Source organism: Neomonachus schauinslandi, chromosome 4 (assembly GCF_002201575.2).
Source record: "Neomonachus schauinslandi chromosome 4, ASM220157v2, whole genome shotgun sequence".
Taxonomy (NCBI): domain Eukaryota; kingdom Metazoa; phylum Chordata; class Mammalia; order Carnivora; family Phocidae; genus Neomonachus; species Neomonachus schauinslandi.
The window spans coordinates 126,388,244-126,414,434 of NC_058406.1; the positions used below are offsets into that span (position 1 = coordinate 126,388,244).

A 26,191-nucleotide genomic window follows, 5' to 3' on the forward strand; every position below is an offset into this window, starting at 1 on the left:
GAATGTGAGAGAGCACATGAGAGGGGGGAGGGTCAGAGGGAGAAGCAGACTCCCCGCCGAGCAGGGAGCCCGATGCGGGACTCGATCCCGGGACTCCAGGATCATGACCTGAGCCGAAGGCAGTCGCTTAACCAACTGAGCCACCCAGGCGCCCAAGAACACTCTTTTTAAAAAGAACATTTTGATTCAGAAAAAAAGTAGCCATATAATTTGGTTACCCTCTTAAACCACTTTAAGAAGACTACCATGTTTTTATCACATAATCCTCTATATATATGTTGTGGATTGAATAGCTAGCCCCACGAATAGCCAGATCGAGCACATTCATGATTCCACAAAATTGCCACAAGTGAGTGAGGGAGGGAGGGAGGGAATCACTGACAAACAACATGGATTCTGGTTTTTCTTTAAAAAAGTTCACTTCGAGCAATTTCCCTTATGAAACCCCCTCTGCAGTTTCAGTTACATGCAGTATTTAGGTATTTCTGCCATCAACTGTTATATGAAGTTACTCAGGAGTGGCAGTCCTGGAAATGAATTACTGTACGTCTCTGTATCTTGCTTTGCACAATGAGTACGTTCCTATAAAGCAGAATGAATACAGTATTTATAATGGGATTCCCAATTTGAATAGCTTACAATTTTGGAATTTCATCTGTGATCAGTTAAGATTTTCTATTTCCATTTAATTAGATATGTTTAAGCATGCACCTGAATTCATTTAGGAAGCTCTTCCATTTAAACACAAACTTTTAGATTTTTTACTCAATGTGATTGATTATCTTTGATCTTACCTACTTCACACATTTGGATGCAGGGTATTTCAGACATTTTGTAGTTTCCCTTCAGTGGGCCTGGTCTGTTTAAGCCTACCACAGTGCCTGATACATTTCTATAAACCCTTTTGTAAGGAATCAGGAAGCCTCAGAATTGAGTGTAGGGCACTGCTACTCAGGGTTCAAGGACACTGAACATGTTTGCTCACGGTGATTTCTTATTCACATTTCTTATTCTTACTATTTTTCATTTTATTGTTTTTAAAAAGAATTTTTATTTATTTGAGCAAGAGAGAGGGCACAAGCGGGGGGGAAAGGCAGGGAGAGGCAGAAGAGACTCCTCACTGAGTGTGGCTTGATCCCACGACCCTGAGATCATGACCTGAGTCCGATGCTCAATCGACTGAGACACCCAGGTGCCCCTGTTGTTACTATTGCTTTTTCTTGGAAGATTTATTTGAGAGAGAGGGAGAGAGGTGGGGAGGGGCAGAGGGAGAGGGACAGAGAATCTTAAGCAGGCTCCACGTCCGGCACAGCACGGAGCCGGGCTCCAGGCTCAATATCATGACCCTGAGGATCATGACCTGAGCCAAAATCAAGAGTTGGAGGCTTAACCAACTGAGTCCCCCAGGCACCCCCATTGTTACTATTTTTTAAATTTTAAACCAGATCTAGTGAAATAGTAGGTTAAATACTGATTTCTGCCAAATATAGACTCTTAACTTCCTCTTATTCTTTCCAACTTAGAGAAAAATGCTGAAAGGAACAAATTGCTGGATTATGTACTTACTTCTAAGAAGGATAAATAAGATGAAAACGAGGAATAAGATGAGAAAAAAAGAAGGGCATGGGGAGGGAGGTCATCTACTATGATTTGTACTTTTTCATAAGCAATCTTAAAGCACAGAGTTTATGCATACAAACACTACTGGTAAAATGCTAAGGTCATAGATGCACATTAAATGGAAGATGACAGGCTAAACCTCTGTTTTCAATGAGGAGTTAGGACTTTTTTCTGCCAAAATGCAGACAATTTGCCAAACCGAGTCACAGGGCGCACACTGCTGGCCCACAGGCATCACAGCCCCTCCCTGGAGAATCCAGGCCTCCTAACCAGGTGCACCCTGCCAGGACATACAGTGTCCTGTATGAGAGGAGGACCAAAAGACCAGGAGAAGAAGTGTCTCTCTCCCCCACTTAGTTCTTTTTTTTTTTTTTTAATTTTATTTATTTTTGAGAGAGAGAGAAAATGAGAGGGGTAAGGGTCAGAGGGAGAAGCAGACTCCCTGCCGAGCAGGGAGCCCGATGCGGGACTCGATCCTGGGACTCCGGGATCCTGACCTGAGCCGAAGGCAGTCGCTCAACCGACTGAGCCACCCAGGCGCCTCCCCCACTTAGTTCTTAATAAGTGCTAAGGAAAGGCAGTTTTTCTTCGTTCTCACCAATATAACAAAAAACCAGAACGCACTTGAGGAAATGTGATTCTGTGCAAAGCACAGCAGAGGGACGGCCAGGATGTGCCTCCGATTAAACTCCAGTGCTGACAAGCCAGTCATTTCACCTGCTTCTGCCTCCTCATCTATAGCTCGAGTCCTAACACCTACCTCACAGGTGCGCTGAGGATCAACAAGATACTGTAGAGAAGGAAGATGCTGGACAAAGACCAGGTGCTCTGTAAGGGCTGTTATTTTATTTTATTTTTTTTTAATATTTTATTTATTTATTTGTGAGAGAAAATGAGAGACAGAGAGCACGAGAGGGAGGAGGGTCAGAGGGAGAAGCAGACTCCCTGCCGAGCAGGGAGTCCGATGCGGGACTCGATCCCGGGACTCCAGGATCATGACCTGAGCCGAAGGCAGTCGCTTAACCGACTCAGCCACCCAGGCGCCCTGTAAGGGCTGTTATTATTACTGACCTAGGACTTCGAAGTTCTGGGTTTGGTTCTAGCTGTCTTGTTAATTAACTGTCAGTCTAGCTGTCCTGTGACCTCAGACAAGTCACTTCATTTCTTCGGGCCTTCGAGAAACAGTCTTTAGGGGTCATCATCTGGAAGGAGGGCTTGGGACCCCATTGTTACCTCTACTGGGAGTTCAGCTGCTCTTGGAAATTTCATTTCATTCTTATTTCCAGATTTTCCTTATGATTCAGAGATTTCTTTTGATATTAAATGGCACCTTATTATGTAGTCTTATACATACAGAAGCCTTAGGATCAGAGAAAATGACCTCTTTCCCTTCCCTTTCTTCTGTTTTTATGAAATCATCTCCTGTTTATCTCATTCTTCTGCCCCACAGGTTTCTATTAAATTTTCCTTTAGATGGCGACATTTTCTGGGCCAGACGACGCAAGTACGTATGAACACAAAAAGTCAACAGATCCAAGTTTCCTGAGGTGAACTTCAGGATCACTGTTTCAGAGAAAGCTCCCACAGGAAGCAGTAATATAGCATAAAGTGACGTCAACTTCAAGAGAAGTACCACGGAGAGATGCTTACCTTCATGATGATGCCTCTTAGCATAGGACACGGCTTCCCCCTCGTGCTGTGCATGGAACTTCTGAATGCACCTTCTCACCAGGTCCTCCCAGCCTGGTTTCATGGCTGCCCGCATGGTGCTAGTATCCAGTGAAGTGATCTTGCCTATTAAATAACAGCAAGCATTACACCTACATACTCATCTATTATGTATGGAAGTGATTAACATTTTAAAAGATAAAAATTTATTTATTTAGACTAGGCAGCACAAGTACACGAACCAAAAGGGCAGACAGTGAAAATAAGTGTCCCTCCCTCTCCTTCCTGCGGCCCCTGGATGCTTCCGTCCCAGCGCCCGTCACTGTCCCCCGCTTCTTCGCAGTCTTCTAAACAGACTCCCTGCCTTACAAATATGTAGATATTCTTTGGAAAGAAAAGGTACCTTGGAGATCTTGGCGAGTAGTAAAACTTTCTGACGAGGGAAGAACTGGTCTTTCCTTCATAGGAACTCTTCTTGCCACACAAATCAAGCAGGACTGCAAATCTTCAATCACATACATTTATGGTTACTGTATGAGGCTTTTTCAGTGATTCACACAAACTCCCAATGTATTTATGACAACACAACCTTGTAAATCAATGCAGGAGGGAATGGCAAAACACTATGCACCTCTGCTGCTCACTGACTTGACTCTCTCCCCGCCTGAGTGGGAAGCCTCTGGGGGACAGGCTAGGGTGTGCTGTGTAGGACGGGCTGGGGGAGGCTGGGGGAGGCCGGGGAAATGGCTGAAGCCACAGGACACACGCTGCAGAAGTCCACCCACGGGCTGGCGGGGGAGCACGTAATCCCTTCTTATTCAATGGCTGATAGTGACAACCAGCCAAGTTCAACGTCAAGTACACAAATGATGAAAACTAAAATCCGATACTCTGCTCTGCCAAAGGTTTGCTTCTTGAGTTTTTGGTTCATTACGCTACAGGAACACTAGATATACCTTCTACCCAACCATGTAACTAGCCCTAGAATGGCAATATGCACTTTACAACAAAGACTATAAACTGAGTCTGGAGGCGAATTCGGAGAACAAGTCCTGGAAAGTGTCGTATGTGCCAGAAAGCCACATGCCTGGTTAGAATCTCAGCCCTGGCTAGTTTCTTACAGAGCCAATGCTGAGCCTTTACTCCTTACCCACTTCAATTGGTTTATTCACCCTTGTTCACCTCTAGAGAACAGGGAAATGTTTTATTTATCTTTGTAACATGCAGAGCACATTGGGTAGCTCTTTCAATTTCAAAAATGCTGGAAAAAAGGTTAAAAAAAAAGTCTTCATATCTTATGTTTGATTGACTTATGATTGTTCATCTTTAAGCCTGGGCAAGAATTTCTTTAAATATATCCAGTAATAGTGGGTATCTCAAATACAAATGTAATCCTCATTCTCAACATAATAAAAAGCTAAATTTTTGAGCACTTACTATGAGGTAGACATCTTTTTAGCTGCTATAGAGGCTACCAATTCACTTAGTCCTTGTGACAGCTCTACGAGGCAGGCTCTGGTGTTCTCCCCATTTAACACAGGAGGAAACCACAGCGCAGAGTTTCAGTAAGTTGCCCAACAACGTACAAAGCTGGTGAAGCCAGGATTCGAACCTGAGCACACTATGGCTCAGAAACCCTGCTCTCATGCCATACTATGTTAACATCTTAAAACCAGACTTTAAATGTACAAAAATGTTTAAATATACAGCACAAAACCACAAATTAGATCAGCTATATCTTTTTTATACCACTTTAGAACGGTATCCTAGATGGGTAACTAGCAGCACTTAGTCTATTGCATAAAAAGAAAAAAAAAAATCCCTCAACATTGCATACTTACATAAAAACTTAATTTTGAAAAATTATGTCATCTATGAGAGTTCCATTACTTTTCAATAAAATTTAAATTACAAATTACTTCCATTTTTTTTTTTCAAAAAAAATGAACTACAGATCTTCCTCAACTTACAATGGGGTTATGTTCTGATAAACCTATTTTTTTTTTTTAAAGATTTATTTGAGAGAGAGAGAGAGAGAAGCAGGGAGACAGGCAGAGGGAGGAGACAAGCAGACCCCTCACTGAGTGTGGAGCCCAACCTGGGGCTCGATCCCAGGACCCTGAGATCATGACCTAAGCTGAAATCAAGAGTCAGACGCTCAACCAGTTGAGCCACCCAGGCGCCCCCCTTGATAAACCTATTTTAAGATGAAAATATTGAAAGGTGGAAATGCATTTAATACACCTAACCTACCAAACATCATGAGTTAGCCAAGCCTACCTTAAATGTGCTCAAACACACTAGTCTACAGTTGGGCAACATCATCTCACACATAGCCTGTGTTTTAATAAAGTGCTGACCATCTCATGTAATTTACTAGATACTATCCTGAGAGTGAACAACAGAACGGATGTAAGTGTACCGACTGTTCACCTTTGTGAACGCCCGGCTCACTGGGAGCTGTGGGTTGCTGTCGCTGCCCAGCATCCTGAGAGAGGGTTGTAGGTGTATCGCTAGCCGTGGCAAAGATGCAAATTAAAAAATTTGAAGTACGGTTTCTACTGACTGTGTACGGCTTTCGACAATCCTAACGTCAAAAAAAAGTAAGTCAAACCATCGTAAGTTGGGGACACTCTGGATTATTTAATGCCGATCATGGTTCTGGCGTATTCGTTTAATCCTGACTACATTCTGATACTGGGATTGTTGACTTCACTTGATCAGAGAAGAGAGTGGGGGCACCTGGGTGGCTCAGTTGTTAAGTGTCTGCCTTCGGCTCAGGTCGTGATCCCAGGGTCCTGGGATTGAGCCCCGCATCGGGCTCCCTGCTCGGCGGGAAGCCTGCTTCTCCCTCCCCCACTCCCCCTGCTTGTAGTCCCTCTCTCATTGTCCCTCTCTGTCAAATAAATAAATAACATCTTTAAAAAAAAAAAAAAAGAAGAGAGTAAACTGATGCTCAGTGAGGTCAAAAAACTTGCCCGAAGCCAGAGTTGGTAAGTGGCTGACTCAGGAGCTGGCATGTCTGATGATAAAGCCCATGAGGTTCCCACCCACCAGTGCTCCTCTGCGCTTTCTCTTCTACCCTGTACGCAGAATGCATTCTTCAGCACTGCCTCATAGGAGAGAGGTCACTCAGCGGCACGGAAGGGCTTACTTGGGAGGGCACGGAGGGTGGTGGTGGTGGGGGGGGGTGGACGCTACAGCAGCGTCCTTTAAGGGGAAGGGCCGGAGATCCTCGCCATCACTCACTCCCATCTCCATCCTCTCTTCAGTAGCATTCTATTACACCATATTATGGACCTGCATCCCTGGATAAACTATACGGAATCCATTAACCCCTGGAAAGTATATGAAAAATATTGTTTGTACTTGTGCATCTTTCTAGGTCTGTGGCTCGTCGCTTGCAGTAGACATTCAGAGGAGCCTCGGATCCCTGGGAAGCTTAACCACTAACAGAGCTTCTCTAGTAGGGCAGCCACTAGTGGCTGTGTAAATGTAAACTTAATAAAATAGAAAATTCAGCCCCCCCAATTGCATTACTGAAATTTCAAGCGCTCAATAGCCACATGCAGCTAGTGGGGCGGCATTGGACATGAACGATATAGAATACTGCCATCACTGCAGAACATTCTGTTGGAGAGTGCTGTTTTAAAGACTTAAAAACTGAATTTATGGGATGCCTGGGTGGCTCAAGTAAGCTGGGTGTCTGCCTTCAGCTCAGGTCATGATCCCAGAATCCTGGGATCCAGCCCTACATCGGGCCTCCCTGCTTGGCTGAGAGTCTGCTTCTCCCTCTCCCTCTGCGGCTTCCTCTGCTTGTGCTCTCTGACAAATAAATAAATAAAATCTTTTAAAAAAAATGGAATTTATCACAAAAATTAAGTAGGTTAAAATGAATGAAGAAACTACTTCTAAATTTTTCTTCGTGTGGCCACTCATTTTAGATAATTAAGTATGAAAAAAGTAGCACAGGAATAAATACACGGATATGTAAGATATCCTACAGATTTGGCCCTACCTTCTCCTTCTTCTTTGATGGACTTTGGTTGAGAGACAGCAAAGCACTGCATAGTTTCATATTTCTGATGTGTGTCCTGGTTATCGTGACCTTCCTCTTCTGAATCAGGTAAAGGTTTTACCAGCATCCGACAATTGAAGGTATGGCTGTTCCGCCGAGGAGGTTCGCCAGACCAGGATCCCCCATTCACTGAGGGAGGCAAAAGCAACCCGATAATTATAAAGAAACTAACATCAGACTCACTGCTGCCAAATTATCAAAACGATGCTAATGTTTTAACAATTTGGGAAAATGCTTGGGATTTTCAAAATAACTTCTACGCCTCTTACTCTTCACCCTGACTCCTTCCCTTCAGGTTCAGGCCTTGTTTAATTATTATTAGAACACTGTTCTTCATTTTTGGGTTTTCCTTACTCTGGTTTCTTGGAAATTTAGTTCAACCTACTTGTACTTTAGGTACTTTAGATATTTTATCCCCTTGAGATATGTTACCCCTGCTCAAAAATCTGGAACTGGCACCAACTTACAGCATGCATTAAGTTCTTTAAAAGGATTTTGACTTGATGTAGTCAGGGATATGAAGGCCATTCGAACTGATAGATCGAATCTCACTGACCAGCCCCACCTTATCCATCTAACCAGATCTCCCACACTGGCCAGCACAAGCCTCCCCCACCATCCTCCACCCCTGGTCCCACATGGACACTGGTGCTCCTGCCACCTTATCTCAAGTGTCCAGTGGCCACTATTTCTCCCACCCCGATGTACCCTGCTCTGAGGCCGAGATCCCCACTCTGTCTTCTCTCCCAGATCCTTCTTTTGTAGAATTTTACAGAAACTTTGGTGTGTATTCTGTAACTTGGCTGTTGCTGAATTACTCTATTTCAGGTACATTTCCTCAGTTCGACTGAAAAATCCCTGCAGAGGCACTGCTAATGTCATTTATTTCTTATCAAGTGAAAGGTTACTTCACAGGTCTTCTCCTTTAGTGTCAATACTTAGAAATGTATGTATTAATTCAAGAAAGAGAGAATGACACAGAGGAAAGACACTTCTTTGGGGAAATTCGAGAAATCAAGGGAAATAAAAGAATGACTGATTTGGAGACTGTAAGGTTGTTCTCATGGATCACCAGATCCACCTTCTCATTCCACAGATGAAAAAACCTATGAGAAAGATCTTCAGCTACTAGAAGAGCTGGAATCAGTACCAATCCTAATCATCATTTTGGTATTCTTTTCTTTACTGTTCTTTATGTTTTATCTAAAAAATATTATGACCAGTAGGACAATGAAAGAGAGGATCGAAAAAAAGGGCCAGTGATAAGATAAGCAAACATACTCTCAAAGCTCACTAGTGGGAAAATACTTAAAAGGACATCTAGGTGTTCTGGTGAATGCAAGGCTAAGTGCATAGCCACTGGGCTGCAAAGGAATAAAAAAGAAAACACACCCTGGAAAGAACAAAGGAAATACCAAGTTAACTGCAAGAAACGGTTTTAGAATTACAGAAGGAACCATAGCTAGCTTTATATGTCTGTGCAGACATTTGGGAGGTTTCTTCCACCATCAGTATTCTTAAAAGCTTATTTACATAATGGATACTACACAGAGAAATGAAAGAAGAAAGAAAAAAGAGTTCTTATTAACTCAGGTTAATAAGTAATTTTAAAACATAAAAAAAGTACAGTATAAAGTCAAGAAAAGAGCTCTTTAGACAAGTGAATTAATAATAGTGAATTAATAAGTATAGGTCCTTTGAGGAAGTCATCAAATTACTGAAGAGATCTGAAATATTAGTTACTTGAAATAAGAAATCCCATTTTCTTGTTCATTTACTAGAGAATATAATAAAAGAATCTCACATGAATATGCATATGTTTTGTGTTACTGTTGCAGTCACTTTGAACAAAGGGTTATCATGCCAAGGAAAAGCTAGCCATCTGGAATTTAAAAAGAGCCTTCTATTTACTGTGGTAACAGTAAGACTGGCTAATATAAACCATTTGGAAAAAAAAAAAAAAAGAACAGAAATACTTGCTAACTCAGGACTTGACCTTATTCTGTACTAAAATATGCACTTCCTTTTATCTGTGAAGATGTTCTTAGCATCATCAGTCTAAGTGAGAATATTAAAAAAAGAACCCCTTAGGAAGTGGGAACGTTCATACTCTGGAGCAGCAGGTAAGGTGGGCCCACGCTGTGAGCCACCCACTTTAAAATGCGGCCCTCGATACTCCCGGACACTTTTGGACAGCATCTTCAGAATGAGAGGAAGTCAGCAACATGGGCGGGACAGCGAGAGTGGGTACGGGGGAAGAGCCACCGAAGCGTCTGGGAAACCAAAGAGCCCATTCAGGGCTGCCGGGCTGGTAGCATCCGACCCTCTATATGCCCCTCGTTCCTTAATGTCGGATCTTCAGCAGGCTGTAGGCACCCACATACATACTCTCTTCGTGAGTAGCACGCAAAATTTTGTTTTTCTGAAGTCAAACCTCAAACTTCTCACGACCTTCTACTTCTTAGAGCCATGGCCGAAAAGCACAAATTGGAGGCGGCTGGCACTGGAAGGGAGGCAGTGTGGCAACCTCTTAAAAAACACCGAAACAAACCCCACGAAAACAGTGGCCATAGGAGTCCTTTCCATCTAAATAATTTTCATGTACTTTAAATACAGGATCAAAACAATCATTCATTTAAGATCCCTATCTGCAGATGTCCTCTTCTCCATGACTTTCAAGCTTAAATATTTAATGTAAGCCTCTCTAAAAAACTACCCAGTTACTCTTATCCCCAGTTGCCGTAACACCCAGTTCTATGTGACCCCCTCCAACCAAGACAATGTGTGCATGGGGGAGGAGGGAGACCCCAGCAGATAATCATTTACCTATAGACTTTGGCAGCAGGTTTTTGACAAATTCAGTGTGGTCCCCAACATGCAGGATGCTATATACACTTTTGTTCATCAGCTCTTCTTGGTTATACCTTAGGTACTGTGTCACATTCTCTGAAACAAATACAACGTTGCCTTCCAGGTTCACTACAAAGAAGAACCCATCAAGGGCCTAAGGGAAAAGGCACAAATTGTGTTAGAAAGGACACAACAGAAAATCATATGCAGTTGTTAAGAAGGGATGATCCCTTTAAGGGAAAGGTGTAATTCACATGTGGAGAGAAAAGAGATTTCTGTCTCTCTCAACCCCTCTCCTAGTTTTGGGGAAAAACTAGCACATTTTCTCGTGATGAAATGACTCCATCTTAGTAAGTGGGAGAGAGCCTAGATCAGGGTTTCTTGTCGCAAACTAAATGACAAATACTAACTGTTATTTTATCAGGAGATAATTACTGCCACATAAGTGCAGGTATTTATCTGTATTTTCCAAATTATATTGATGGACTCTACCTGGCCAAGAACAACGTTTATGTTACCAACCCAGTACAAAGTAATTATGTCCTATAGTTTCTCATGTAATACAATGGGAGGAAAGGGTCATTGATAATTTTCCTTCAGTTTAAGGATTAAAAAACCCCCCAAACTTTGCCACCTTTAAAGCTGCCAGGGTTTAAATGAAAAGAACTGCAGATGTTCTCAAACGTCAATCCTTTGTTGTTTGGGAAAAGGGTCTGGGAAGGAAGTGTCTCTCTGATAATGGCAATGGGGACTGCATGCTGAGACATGACCAGTAGAGTCTGAAGACTGGAAGGGGACTTGAGGTTTTAGTTTTTGACAGTGAGAACTGGAAAGTTAACTAATTGTGCCCTTCTCTATTACTTGTTCTCCAGGTCATGGAGCTGCAGGTCCTTAACCACCTAGATAACATTAGCATTTTCCTGCAATGTGGCTTGGCCTCACTCCTCCTTGTTGTCATTCCAGTCTAGATCAGGGAAGGACAGAAAGACTCCAGGATCATTTCAGGAAATAAAGATAATGAGAATAACTACCGAGCATGTTTACTGTGCCTAAACACATTGTGTCATCTGAATATTTACAACTCTGGAAGGAATGTTTTACCTTCTCCAATTAACAGAGGAGGAAGAAATTGAGGCTCTAAGAGGTGAAGTGATTTGCAAAAGCTTTTGCAACTCAGTCCGCAGCAGAGCTGGAATTTGAACCCAGGTGCACTCAAAAGCTCATGCTTGCGATTACTCTGCAGCAGAGTGTTCTACTTCAGTATTTACCCCAGTCTTTTCCTATCATGTTCACCTCGGTGATATAAAAGTTGAGAGTTCAGGGAGTTTCTCTTAGTGACTCCTCCTTTCCCTTTTTGATCTGTGCTTGTCAGAGTCCTGTTTTATAGATGAGGTGAGTGATCAAGACTAGAAGAAGCCTGATATTGATCAGGCATACCTCGAAACAGGGCCACCTGGTCTACCCAGTTTGTGTCACAGTTTCCCCATGCTATGTATTTACTACTATTTTTAACATGAATGTTCCATGTACATATTGGTATAACAATGTGTATGGATGGGGCATAAAGTGTTTACTTTTATCCTAGTTTGCTTTTTCCTTAAGTTATTATTTAACAGGCTATTTTGTGAGCTTTCTTTGAATATATTCCATCTTTAATTCTATTTTCATCACAAAACTAAGTGCTCTCTCAAATTAGAAATGACCATAAGGCACCAGTGAAAAGCTCTTAAAAAAAAAAAAAATAACACCATTCAATTTTAAGTTTTTCTTAAATATTCTGTCAGGTTTTACCAATGGTATAAACAATATGCAGGGCAAAGCAAGACTGTATATAAATGGCCTTCCATAACAGGTTGGCATCAACCCTTGAAAACCTCGTGTAAGTAAGTGCATGCGGGTGTAGGTCTGTGAAGGGGGAAAGGAAGTCAGTCAGTTGATTAGTTACATGCCACGTGTCCTTTTAAACTAACTGCTTCAGATACACATTCACAGGGATTTTCATAATTATATTACCTATAGCTCCCTTTTGAACATGCAAAGAGCTTCCCACTGCTTTCTACCATGATAAAAAGACTGATTTGTAGCACAGTATGACTGAAAGATGAAAGTGTTTCATCTTATGAGACCGTGTTTTTTTAAAGCACACTATGATATGCTCTGATGAAAAAAGCTGACATTTGGTTTTGTTGCCTAGCAACCACTATGCTATGATGTAAGCATGAGTGTGCATCTATGCCTAGGAACAGCTCAACGAGAACAAGTTTTCCCTGTTTAAACTGTTCCATGTAAACAGGGATAAAGACTTCAAACCTTAAGTCACTAGATTCGAGCATTAGCTCTCTAACATACGCGGCACTGAAGCCCTGCCACACAAGTATTTGCTCAAGTCTGAATACACTGAATTCTCAGAAGGCTATTTTTCAACAGTAAAAATGTTGGTCTGATTTTATGAGAGAAGGCCCACTGATACCCAGCAGTCTGATTTCCATAATCAATGAACTTGCTCTAAAGAGGGCCTGAATTCATAGTCTTGTGGTTACTCCCAACATTTCCTTTTAGAAGTCTCAAAAATCTTTTCAGGAGTTCCCACCCTACTGTAATCTTCCCCCATATAGGGAATCAATGCAGATACCTGGGAATTTCCTAATAATCTAATAATTTAGATCACCATAATTTTCAAATCAGTTTTGTTTATAATTAAAAGTTTTTTCACAGAAACCTACCTACTTTCATCTAATTCTAAATAGTCCACCTTGTTAGAGTTTTCTTATCTGCTTCTAAGAACCAAGCAGGAAGCAGCACTCTGGTTTTCCTGTTGACTCTGGAAAATCAGGTTAAGTGTGTTTTGCTTTTTCCCTGAAAATCGTACTTGGATACTATCAAGCTAGTGACTCAAGAGAAATAAGCAAGGGACAACACGGGGTCATTTAAAGTTTTTTGGCTAGCAGGTCCAGCTCCAAGAATTTTGTCATTTCTAAATACAAAGACTGGGTCAGATGATTTTTAATTTTTCCTGTGTTCCCCCCCCCCACCACCTTCCAAGTATATGATACATTTTCACAGAATGAGATTTTCTAAAAATAAAAATCATCACATGCACCAACTGAAGAAAAAGGGCAATTATTGGTGATCTTTGCTTTAAAAATCCTACTTTCTCATCTAGGTGCAGCTATTGCCACAGGTTAAATGATTCTACATGGCGATGCCGCCCAGCTTCCGGCCACGTGGTACTTTTCAATCTCATCATATCATCGGCAGAGTAAATTATCCTGAGATCTGACATAATTTATGTCTCAGGGCTCCTCTGCTTCTTGTTATATATTCACCGACATTTTTTCCCTCATCTTCCCATAGCCTACATCTTGAATTTTAATTTTGGAATAGGTACAGCAAAGCACTTGTTAATCAAACAGGAAAGCTAGACTTTACAAATTCTAGACGGTAGTCTGGTCATAAAACTTCCGAAAGTTAATAAAGAACAGGGAGTTAAGACCAACCACTACATTTGTGATGCTCATCCTAACAGCTCTGCCTATTATTTCAGTTTTCATCTTTATGAAATAAACTAGTTTGAAGCAGCATAAATAAAAAGCACAAACCTGCATTTGGTCTTTGAATTGTAACCTGCCTATACGGACATCTGTATATGGCATATATAAAATCTAAAAATTGGGGGAACATCTCAGATGAAAATTATATTGCAGAATTTAACAGGACTTGTGAACATGGTTTTCCAAAATGAATGCTCACTCTGTCAATTTATATTGTAATCTAGTTCACGTAATTCTCTCTTATTACTGGGAAATGTACGTAGGCTGAAATCGGGAGCTAGATGAATACATACTAGTAAGCTCCAGAGGTCAGCGGTACTTCCAGCCCGACGAGTGAAAATTAAGTGTAGACTGTCCTGAAATTATATTCACCTGAAAATTAAACGTAATAATATGAAGACCGACAAGAGGGTAGGGCAGAGAACCAGAACGAGGGTGGGCTACCTCAAGCATCATAGGCCCCAGCGCATCCTTGTCGATGACGCCCTGCCCGGTCGACGACACGTCTGACTTCTGCACTTCATCTACGTTGGCAGCTGCTGCTTTCTCTGCAACAAACGGAAGTGTGAGTTAAATGGCAGTGCTTTTTCAAGGGCAGAATGACACAGAAACATTGTCATCGTAATGATCTTTAAAATCTCTAGTGGAACCAGCCGGGGCGCTGAAGGAGCTGGAGTCCATCCCCACCGCCGCTGAACGGGAGATGCTGCTGGAAGCAGGAACAGAACAGTACCTTTTCACCTCCAGAACCTGTGCTCAGAGCCCCTGTCAGGCAGGTGATGAAATGAGTTTAGTGGTTTCGTGCTAGTCCCCAACAAGCATTTTTTTTTTCTAGACTACAAAACTGCTAAACGCTATGGCACAATTAGTCTCTACTCCGGGGACTCCGCAAACCAGGATAAAGAAAGGTCTGTTGTTCAGAATTCAGTAGCATAATCAGAGATACATTTGCACGTACTTGCAGAAGGACTAAGAAGGAGTCCCAACCTGCTACGGCTAGGCTGCCCCTGCGTGACACGCTCTAACAACTGCCTTTTGGACTCTTGCACTGCTCTACCTCTCGTCACACTCACATATAAGCAGCCAGAAAGATGGGGTCTCTATATTGTAAAAGGTGCTTACCGATTTACGGCAGAGAGAAGAAGCCCCCTCTCAGGCACCGAGAGGAGCTCAGTGGCTGCCCTTTGATCTAAAACAGAGATGCACAATACATGCCCCTGCATTACAACGTGTGAGGCAGCGTTCAAGCCGAGAGGGCCTGGGACAATGCTCCATCATGGATAATTCTCAGAGAACAAACAGATGCGCAGTTATCAATATATATATATATGCAAACTCGTTATTTTAAGAACACCAAAAAAAAAGTTAAAGGCGTAACAGATACATATCATCAACTTGCGAGAAAACAACACAAAAACAATGTGCCAATTATTTATACCTGAATAAATTATATCCTTGTTTACACTGCATGTTAGTATTGTAATTAAATGCAAATAAAGAAAACTGTAAATCAATTTCATACTCAGGATCAACCTGCTTTCATGACCTTGGTAAATTTTGGTGCTGCTGCTTCTTTTTTTTTGTTTTTTTGGTAAAAAAGATTTACAGAGTATTCTGAAAATCTGGAAAACTTAATTTGTACCTGAGAACCTAGAACATAATTAGGAATTATGCAGGTCCTCCAAATCTTGCCACTGCCAGGATGGAGCACTTCCACATTATATTCAGTGGAAAAGGGAAGATGACCTGTGTGAGTTCAAGTCTAAGTTCAGCCACTTAGAAGTATGAGCCAGAGAAGTCATTCCAACATTTTTTTTTTTTAAAAGAATTTATTTATTTATTTGACAGAGAGAGACACAGCGAGAGAGGGACCACAAGCAGGGGGAGTGGGAGAGGGAGAAGCAGGCTTCCTGCGGAGCAAGGAGCCCAATGCGGGACTCGATCCCAGGACCCTGGGATCATGACCCGAGCCAAAGGCAGACGCTTAACAACTGAGCCACCCAGGCGCCCTCATTCCAACTTTTTAAGGCCTTATCGTACCTGCCTTCTGTACATCATGGACTGTGACAGGAGTAAACTGGATGATCGGTAAAACACACTCTAAAAACTATAAAGTAGTTTACAAATGTAACTTACTACTAGCACATCTGTGTGTGTTAGTTCTTTCTCATGTAGTAGAGTTCCAAATGTAATAACTTCTTTGCAGAGCTTATCATAAGCAGACTGTATCTGCTTTTTCAATTACTATATTCCTGGCTCACCTCCTTAGATCTAAATAATTGTGACCATCTATTAAAAGAGATAAGACTTGGGGCTTAGACTGGGTGGTTCAGTCGGTTGGGCATCTTTGACTCTTGATTTCAGCTCAGGCGTGATCTCAGGGTCGTGAGACGGAGGCCCACATTGGGCTGCTCTGCTCGCTCAGCTCACGGTCGGCTTGAGATTTTCTCTCTCCCTTTGCCCCTCCCCACCCCTAAAATAAATAAATAAATCTTTAAAAGAGAAAGGGAGAGAGAGATGACTTATCTGGTAGCCTTTACAACACAGTAAATATTGGAAGGATCTGTCACTCTTCATTTTGTTTTTTTCTTGCTGCCTTCCCTTACCCCTTGGCTCTGTCTGCAGGCTTGGTCTCAGCCTAGTTCCTCAGCCTCAATGGGGCAGGAACTATCCCAGGCTTTCCACACGATTACTGCATGTGACCTCCCTCCCCCTCCACGTCCATTCCCATTTTCCTAGAATCTTTTTCATTGCCAAATATACACCAAGTAAATGCATACTGGGGCATATAGTTTTGTTTTGTTTTTGTTTTTTTTCCTTTGCTGGTTCACTCTGTAAGGCTACAGGTTTCTCTTCAGTTTCCACTCCCTTTCCTACTCACCAGGGATAGGACTGACCCCATCACCTGCTGTTTCATCTGATTTAACAGCCAGGTACTGTGGAGGTCCCAGCAGGCTTCAGGCCTAAGGATCCTGAGTTTCATTACTACTAAATCGTAAAAGGCGTCAAACAGACATCACATGTTTCTGTGGTCTCACGGCATTCCGATTCGTTCTTTGCCTTCGGTGTTGTGACAGTGTGAGAGCAATGTGCTGGCAGCCCGCAGAAAGCGTAAATTGCAGCCTTTGCCCTGCCCCCTCACTATTCGTTGCTCCCATCAGCAACCTCTTCCAACAGTACCAGTGATCCTCAAATCAGAATGGCGTACAAGAGAAGACAACCTCCCCAGAGAGGACCTATCAGAATCTGAAGACTAAAAAGGCTTTCTTTGTATGACATTCTGATACATCTTCCTAGGAAGGTATGCTGTCCTCCCCACTTCCTGCAGTGAGAATCACAGTCCAGGAAATAGTACTCGATCTGCCATCAAAAGGTAAGTTTCATGAAGGGCGCACTGTGTCTATATCCTCAGTGGGCACGGTCCCTATGTCAGAGCAGGTTTTCACTAAGTATTTGGTGGCTAACAGACCAGATCCACCTCGGGCACCTATTCCCAGATACGGAGGAGGCAACTGGAGGTGGGAGTGGGTGGAAAAAGGAGTAAAGTCCCGGCTTTAGTCCTAACAGACCTCCAGGGTGCAGGGGGAGGAATGGGACAGGTAGGCAGGGTCAGAAATACGGGGAACGGATTTCCTGAAGAAATAAAACAAATCATCTTTCCTTGCCTTGCTCAGTAAGTTTGAGGGCATCTAATGTTCTCTCAGGTCCCCAGTTCTCTTACCCTTCCACTGCTGCAACTGGTGGTTTTGTTCGTTTTAAAGAATGGATTGATTAATTCAGATTTATGTTGGGGGAAAGTGAGACATGAAGCACAAGCTACTGATCGCAAGGGCAATTCCATACCTACTGCTGACCGCTAGAGAACAGCAGGCTATTTGACATATGAGACTCTGCTATCACATCGGTAAGAGATTCTTGTTTTCTGTGGGGCCTATGATAATGCCATTTTTAGGGCAAAATAAAGACAAAATAACAGTGTCTGTGATAATCCGTTTCCAAGCCTAGTAAAGACAATCAAGATACCTTGTGAGATGTTTGCGTTTTGAGGATCTGACCATCATTCTCAAGACCCAAACTTTCCTAAATTCATCCTTTAATATTCTGTGGAATTTAAAAAACAATGTAAGAAAACCCAATCATGCAGGTTCCTAAACAATGATAAGCTTTCAGGCTGGGGTGTCCTAACTATTCTAGCAACATGCTCAGACACTGAATTTTGAACTCTTACCAGAAAATATGTAGAATGAGGATCATAACTGCATTGCATTTTATTCTAGAAATCTACAGATCAGATGAAATTTAGGATAAGGGCCTAAAATTTAAAGGAGGAGATAATTTAGATCTAACAAAACGTGTTTGGGTAAAAAGAATTATCATCTTGAAAAATGATTTGTGATGGTAAGCCATGTCATTTTTTTTTTTCTCTTTATCACATTCAATTGATCAATCTTTCAGAGGAGAAAAGCAGCTAACAGGAAGTCACAGGCAGTGAGTGGCCACCGTGAGGAAATCACCCAGTAACAATGGGATCTGTTCAGCAAGCAGTCTCTCCATCTCTGTGTCTTGTGTCTCGCTGTGCATGTGGTGCAAGTGGAGTGAATAATCCTTGTCAGCTGAGAGATTAAATCTAGCTGGGAGGGCAAAACAATTACAATCGAACTAAATGAGAGCAATTTAGCGATAATTGCAAGGAACTAACTTTAAGTTCAAAGAAGAGATAAAAATCATTGGACGTAGCTGAAAATATTTCACGTACGTTGTAAATGAGTTGGACTCAGCAGGATAAGCAAGTGGATGGCAAAAGCAAGAGCCTAAGAAGGAAACCAGTGGGAATGGACATGTGGCATCTGGCCCCGAGAAAATGTCAGCGTGGCCTCTGAAAACCAATGCTAAGCTAAGGAACATTGGCAAAAAGTTTGTCTAAGCTGGAATTCTAGGAATCCTTGACTAAAAATGAAAACAACACAAATTTCACAAGATCTATTAGTGGAACATGTGCTTTGAAAGAAAACTCTAAATGAGTCCATCGATTATTTGCAAGAGAATGTTGTAATATTTACACAACACTATTCATGTAATTAAGGGAATGGGAAATGTTCACTATTCATACAGTAAATATGAAAGAGAGACAAAGGGTAAAGAATCTGGGGCTTTTCACGCCTGTCCTCACTAATGTTTGTATTACATGCATTTCCAATTAATTTGTCACCTGCTATTCAATTCTGTATTGAATTTGTGCTTTCATCATTTCTCAATATTAAAGAGAATAAAATCAATAATATGAAATGATAGAAAACACTCAGAAGTATGGCTTTACCAATGTAATTGAAATCTACATTAAACTGGCCATGAATTTATGTTTTTGGGTCCTTTTCATGAGGTAATTACTACTTCTGTTCAACGTTCAGCTGACCCTTGAAATTAAATAGGAGGAAGGAAAGGACTCTAGTGAGAGATACATTATTACGATAACCGGACATATACTGGTATCTTGATGGAGCCTTTCAGTAATTAGTATGCTATTTTTAAGGACCAGATATAAATAAGCTTAAATCCTTAGATATATTTATACCTCTGTAAGTACAGCATTTCTATACTAAAACACACTATTTAATATTTTTAAATTAGGCAGTTTTCTCAGCGGTCACAAATTATATTTACTTTTCTATATTTTGCATCCATTAGCTATAAAAATATATTCTGTTACAAAAACATCCTTCAGTAAACTCAAGAGTAGAAAGACATCCCAGAGTTTCTAATGGCCAAAACCTTACGAAATCTCATTATTATAGATGGAACTCTTAAATCGGAAAAAGAGATGATAAAATTTAATTTTCAGAGCCTACAAAAAGACTTCTCCTTCATGCCTTGACTTCTATTTCTTTCTGCTGCACTTTCAGCATTATTCTTTTCATTTATTTATTATTTTTTAAAGATTTTATTTATTTGACAGAGAGAGACAAAGCGAGAGAAGGAACACAAGCAGGGGGAGTGGGAGAGGGAGAAGCAGGCTTCCCGCGGAGCAGGGAGCCCGATGCAGGGCTCGATCCCAGGACCCTGGGATCATGACCTGAGCCAAAGGCAGACGCTTAACGACTGAGCCACCCAGGCACCCCTAAAATTATTCTTTTTATTTATTTATTTTTAAAAAATTTTTAAAGATTTTTAAAATTTATTTATTTGACAGAGAGACACAGCGAGAGAGGGAACACAAGCAGGGGGAGTGGGAGAGGGAGAAGCAGGCCTCCCGCCGAGCAGGGAGCCCGATGCGGGGCTCGATCCCAGGACCCTGGGATCATGACCTGAGCCGAAGGCAGACGCCTAACGACTGAGCCACCCAGGCGCCCCTAAAATTATTCTTTTTAGATGAGAATATGGCCTAAGAGAGTAACAATGAAAATAATAACTCTCTCCCTTTCTTCCTCACTCCCCCCTAAAGATAAAAATATCATAAAACCAAATGCAAAACCCTGATGAGAGACTGTCCAAGGATGCCTCTGTAATCTTTCTCTGAGTGTCCCTTCTCTCCCGGTAGCTGCTCCTACAGCAATCCCGCCTGGTTCCTTCCTCCATTTGCCTGCACTCCAGAAATCCAATACCAATTAATTAGATTTCCAGTTTCAAAGCAAAGAACAAAACCCCGTCTCTTCAGGGACCGTGTTAAGATGAGTCATACCACAAACTGGGAGAAAATCATTAATATTATATTCCATATGCTTTTCTTTACAATTATTGCTCATATTGTTTCTTAGAACAAAAGGAAAAGTGAATAGGGAAGCATTTGATCTCTAGAAAGGTAAGTGATTTTAAAATACAGGTATTTTTTGAAGCAACTGGATTAAATTGCTCTTTATCACTGGCATCTACAGACATAAATTTGAAAGTAAAATTTAAGTTTCTGGTGAGAACAGCAACAAAACAGAAGCTATGATCCTAGCAAAAAAATGTATTTATCTTAAAAACAAACAAACAAACAAAAAGTACAACTAGCTGTTTTTAAATTACGGGGTGGTATTTTTCTTTTTTTTAAAGATTTTACTCATTTATTTGACAGAGAGACAGCGAGAGAGGGAACACAAGCAGGGGGAGTGGGAGAGGGAGAAGCAGGCTTCCAGCAGAGCAGGAAGCCCGACGCAGGGCTCAATCCCAGGACCCTGGGATCATGACCTGAGCCAAAGGCAGACGCTTAACGACTGAGCCACCCAGGCGCCCACGGGGTGGTATTTTTTTAAAAAGATCTTTACATGTTCTTTTAAAACATCACTTACTGATTTTTGGTAGCTTAATCTTATAATGTTAGGAGTCTTGTCTGTTTGTTTATTAGGCAACTAAACTGAGAATATACATTCCAAGGTTCTTTCCAGAAACCATTACCAGAGCAGAGTGCTATCTCCTCACAGGGATGGCGGTCCTGGCTCAAGGGACAGCCACATAATTGTTCTAAGTCCAGCAGCAGCGGCGGCAACCACCACTGATGAAGCCTTAGAACCCGAAATGCTGTTTAATGTCTGCCCATTAGGAGGACAGGGTGATGCGGCCATTATGGAAGAGGTTTATACTCTTCTTCATCTTTTTTTTAACCATCTGAAGAGACTGTGGAAAACTTGTGGAAATTAGTCCATCTTTAAGAATTCAGAATTCAAACAAGTATAATTATTTCCTCGGTAAAAATATGTCAGCTAAAAAATAATTCACAGGGTCTTTACTACACAAATTTAGAAAAATTTTAGTGCTGCCCAGGTTTAGATGCCTCTGACATGTGAAGCCACACAGGAGTTTAAAAGTTATTTTTACGTTGGGTCAAGCATGAGGATAGTTGCTTTTACTGAAGCAGTGTTATTTAAAATATTAGATATTTGACTAAAATGGAACCTGATACTTTATGCAGGTTTTATAATTAATTCCACTGCTTCAAAATGAGTAAAATCACTCACCCAGAAACTATCAATTTTTCAGTAGACTGACGTCAAACACAAGTCTAATCACCTCCACAACAAATTTTAAGACTCTAGTGGGAATAGATCCACAATTTTCATCTTTTCTTGCGTTCAGGAGCTGGATGACTTCAGTGAAGTGACTGTCAAATCTAGCAGCAGCGAGACACATGTGAGGCCAAGTCACTGAAACAATGACAGGCAATTTCTGGCCAAGCACTAGAGATTAAATATTACAGGAAAAGTTATGTAGCATCTCAAAGGTTCTAGAAGGTAAAACCAGAGAATTATGCATCTGCACCAACTAAAATTAGAAAAGCTGCCATATGGCTCTGTGAAGCCAGCAGCACATTCTTATTCATTAGGAAGCATTCTGCTAACATAAAAACACAAGGCCCTTCCTGTGCTCTCCAAATGTGTTTATCTTTTCAACATTAATGCACTATATATCATCAAGCTGGTGAAATCTCCTGCCGTGCATATTAAAACCGCGCAGCTGCACTTTCTTTAGTAGTGGGAGGGACCTCAGCCCCAAGTTGCCTCCCTCTTTCTGACATTGAGATTCTTGTTAACATATCATGGTTTCTCTTCAGTGTGAAGAAACAGCAACATTAACCAATCTCAAGGCTATCTCCACCCAGCAGCCCCCCACCCCCCACCCCCCACCCCCACCCTCCATCCATGCTCTGCTTCAGAGAAGGCGACATGCTTGGTTTTGTCTTCATCAATGGTCCGGGCACGACTACTTAAATAGAACCGACAATCATGCCACAAGTTTGAAATGTAAAGGCCCTACTTGGAAAATTAATGTACTATGCTTTTCAAGAGAGAAGACAGTAACCAGAATGGACTCTAGGTATTAAGTGGCTAGAAAAGACTTTTGTTCATAAGAACTCTCTTCATCATTAATCTGCTATCACCAATATGTAATTCTATTCAGTCCCCACTTCACCTATTACCTATCAACATGGAATGCACTGTTAGGTAAAATGGGCCGTGGATAGTCTTCGTGAGTATATGACAATTTGTCCAAAATCTCCTTCTTTTACATAATCTAAATACAACTGTGCTGTGTGCAACCTCAGCACTTAGGCAGAATACTGAGGGCGGCATTCTCCAAAGACCAAACTATACAAATGTTTTCTTTCAAATACATACATTAACTCAAGCAAGGCCAACCAAATTCCATTATAGGAGCACTTAATCAAGTTTCTGATAAAGAGGTTAAAACATGGAAAGGACAGAAAGAGTGGTCTCCAAAATCCTTTAAAAGACTTGGGTCTACGAAGTGTAAATATTTTCGCTCCCAAATCATCGTTCTGTTTCTGGCATCATCTCCCTATATTCCTCCCTTACACTCCAGCAACCGTTATTATTATCTCCCCAAATGCATCGTACTGTTTCAAGATTTCAAGCATTTTCTCAGACTTCCGTTTGCACAGGTGCCCTTCCAACCGTTCTCTTTTAAGACCCCATCACTGTTCCAGAAGCTCATTACAATCAAGCGAGGGCCTTCCCCTGTGTTTCTGCAACGCCCTGTGCCCATTCCCCTAAGAGTCTACATTCACTCACCTAGGGCTTTGAAATGCTTGATTTGTTTACGTATCTGTCCCCTTCACGGCACTGTTGGCCCCTTGGGCTACAAGCAAGGTCTTCTTACTCACTGCCTGACATCTAGTGGGTGCTCATTAACATGGGTGTTCATACTGAACAGTTCTATAGCTATAGCTGAAATTCAGTATAAATCTAAAATCACAAATGCCTTTTAGAGAGATCTGTTCTGAAGAGCCTTACTGTATACTTGACATAATGGAGATTTCTTTTAAGACTCGGCTTTTTGGGGTCAATGTATCAGGTAGAGAAGGGATGAGAACAAAAGTCAGACCCTATGTTCTAAAGGGCATCAAGAGAATTCTTACGGCCATTGGGGAAAGCATTTGGTGATGGTTGCGAGGGGAAGTCACCAAGGCTCTTTCTATACCTGAGAGAAGATGAAGGCAAACAAAAACGGGCCAACTTTATTATTCTAGATTATCATCTAGGAAGTTATAACTTGCTTTATTAAAAAAAAAAGTAGTTTGGGCATCATGGGAGTTTTTAATCAGACTCTGGGATTTTCCCAGGCACCGTTAGCTCTTAATTAAATAAACCAACCTAGGAAGAGTCCTAGAAATCACCCATTTGCCTGTGGACCCTGTATAAAATGTTTCATCGGGTTTCTTGTTCCTTCCGCACAGTGGGCTGGGAGAAGCCCTGGCCTCGAAGGGAAACGTCACTGCCTGAGCCAGGAGGGCTGTCTAGAAAAAGGACAGAACAAAAGGTCTGACTTTTGTTCTCAATTTTGTTCTGAAATTCCTGGAGAGGCTGATAAGGTTCTTTTCTCAATCAACTTTGTTCACCAGGTGGCTAACATTAACGCTTAATGCCGTAATGATGTCCAAGAGAAGCACAGGAAAGAAAGGGAGAGGGCGGGGATGAAGGAAAGGAAGGCGAATTGGTTCCTGCTTCCCGTTATCCCTTGTTGCTGACCCTGCCGCGAATCCTCACTGCCTTCCCACTGCTCACAGCCCTTCAGTCTCAAGCCTCTGCTTCACCTCAGTGGTGGATCTTCAGGGACTAAAATGCATCCCAGGACCTGACCTTCATTTGTCCCTTGCGGGCACTCTTCCACGCCCAGGCATCCTCTGTGCTCCCCCCTTCCCTTTCACTGACATGCATCTTGTTCTCGGATTTATTTTATTTTAATTTTTTAAAGATTTTATTTATTTATTTGACAGAGAGAGACACAGCGAGAGAGGGAACACAAGCAGGGGGAGCGGGAGAGGGAGAAGCAGGCTTCCCGCGGGAGCAGGGAGCCTGACGCGGGGCTCGATCCCAGGACCCTGGGATCATGACCTGAGCCGAAGGCAGACGCTTAACGACTGAGCCACCCAGGCACCCCTCTCAGATTTATTTTATGTTCTACTTGTAAGACCTGCTAGCTTTTCTCTTCTGTTTTTCTCCCATCTGGCTATTTGTTCCTTCCAGTTTTTCTCTACAGACGCAGGACCTGATGCCTGGGCCTCCCAGAGAGATTGCGACAGCTAGTTGTATAGATATTCTTCTCTTTTCCCCCCGACTGTGATTCTAATAATACCACAGGGAGGCTAAAATTCCCAGTTTCATTTTGCCTACTACCATCTATCCCCAGTCCCCTCACTTGCAGTCTCTGCTTGAGCGATCATGGGAGGGCCTCGAGAGCATGCTTTTTAAAAAGCAGGTGTTCCCAATTTAAGGCACCTAATGCAAGAAGCTGATAATAGAACATAGAATCATCCAATTTAGAGACCTAAAACATTAAATTATGCTAAATCATATCATCCTAGTAGAGAAAGCAAAGCACTGATAACAATGCGAGAACTCTGCATAAATATATGTAGTATCGTGGCTCTGGCCAACCACAGAAGGCACGGGGGAGATAGAGCTGAGGGGAGGACATGCTATCAAGGGATCTAGCCATCAGGATTCATGAGAATTATAAGGTGCATGCAGGGTTCATGGCAAGAGCTCCCTGTGGACAGGGACTGGAGAGGGCCAGCGCACACAGTGCCCACCCCCAGGGTCACGAGGCGCATGGAGGCACGTGAGGGCCCAACTCGAGAGGCGGGCTCCAGAAAATCTTACCATCTGTGACCACCAAAATCTCCTGGGGGTGAAAATCTCTAGTAGCTAAAAAGGAGGTTCCTTCCAGATCAACTCTCCAGGTTAATTACTAAGACATAAACAAACGCAAGGTAATTCCTATGTGAATGTTTAGGGAAGAAAAGAAGAGACAATGAAGAGAGTAGATCTCGTCTCAAGCATTTTAGGCATTTTGAACAATCATCACAGGCAAAGTTTATCACTTCTTGTGAACCTGAAACCATCATCACTGGTTGTTTCGATAATCGTTCTCTATGTGTTTGCTTATGCTCTTCCTGGTTCAAAAAGATTGTTTTTGCTTTAGGTTTCTTCTTCTTTTTTTTAACTTATTAGGACCTGTGCATGGAAGTGAAGCTACCTAACAATTAAAAAAAATACGACACAAATACAAAACCTGAAAAAATTTTATATACTCATTTCAGAGAAAGCCAGCTTGGGAAAGTAACCAAGTTTATTCTCCAGGGCTTCAGGCAGAAAGGAAGGAGTAAAAGTGAAAAGTGTGCAATCGTGGATCTAAGAAGAACTTGTCAGAAGATCTATGTTCTCCAAAACAGGACTTTTGTGGAAGAAACTACACAAAGAATCATTTTTATATCATACAGAAACAGAACATTAATCTATTATATTCAAATGCTTGAAACAGTCTTGGTTTGAACTCCCATTTTAACATAGAAAAGTGTGAGCATCCCTTTGCTTGCAACAAATCTCAAACTGGCCCTGGTCCAATGGACTTGGGCAATACACCAAGGTGGTGCGGCCATCTGGGCTGACCACGTACACGAGGGTGCAGAGAGGGGCAGAGCTGTTAG

The 26,191-nt window shown here is 41.9% G+C and overlaps 1 protein-coding gene across 1 annotated transcript in view; it reads right to left on the minus strand.

Moving 5' to 3' along the window:
• NCOA2 (nuclear receptor coactivator 2) overlaps window positions 1-26,191 on the minus strand; it is a 222,767-nt gene that overhangs the window by 50,627 nt on the left and 145,949 nt on the right. The window contains exons 5-9 of the mRNA XM_021688631.2: window positions 14,212-14,315; window positions 10,193-10,370; window positions 7,307-7,495; window positions 3,692-3,793; window positions 3,271-3,414 (exon numbers count right to left, since the gene is read on the minus strand). Of these exons, the coding sequence (XP_021544306.1) occupies window positions 3,271-3,414; window positions 3,692-3,793; window positions 7,307-7,495; window positions 10,193-10,370; window positions 14,212-14,315 (717 nt within the window). The remainder of the gene's footprint in view (window positions 1-3,270; window positions 3,415-3,691; window positions 3,794-7,306; window positions 7,496-10,192; window positions 10,371-14,211; window positions 14,316-26,191) is intronic.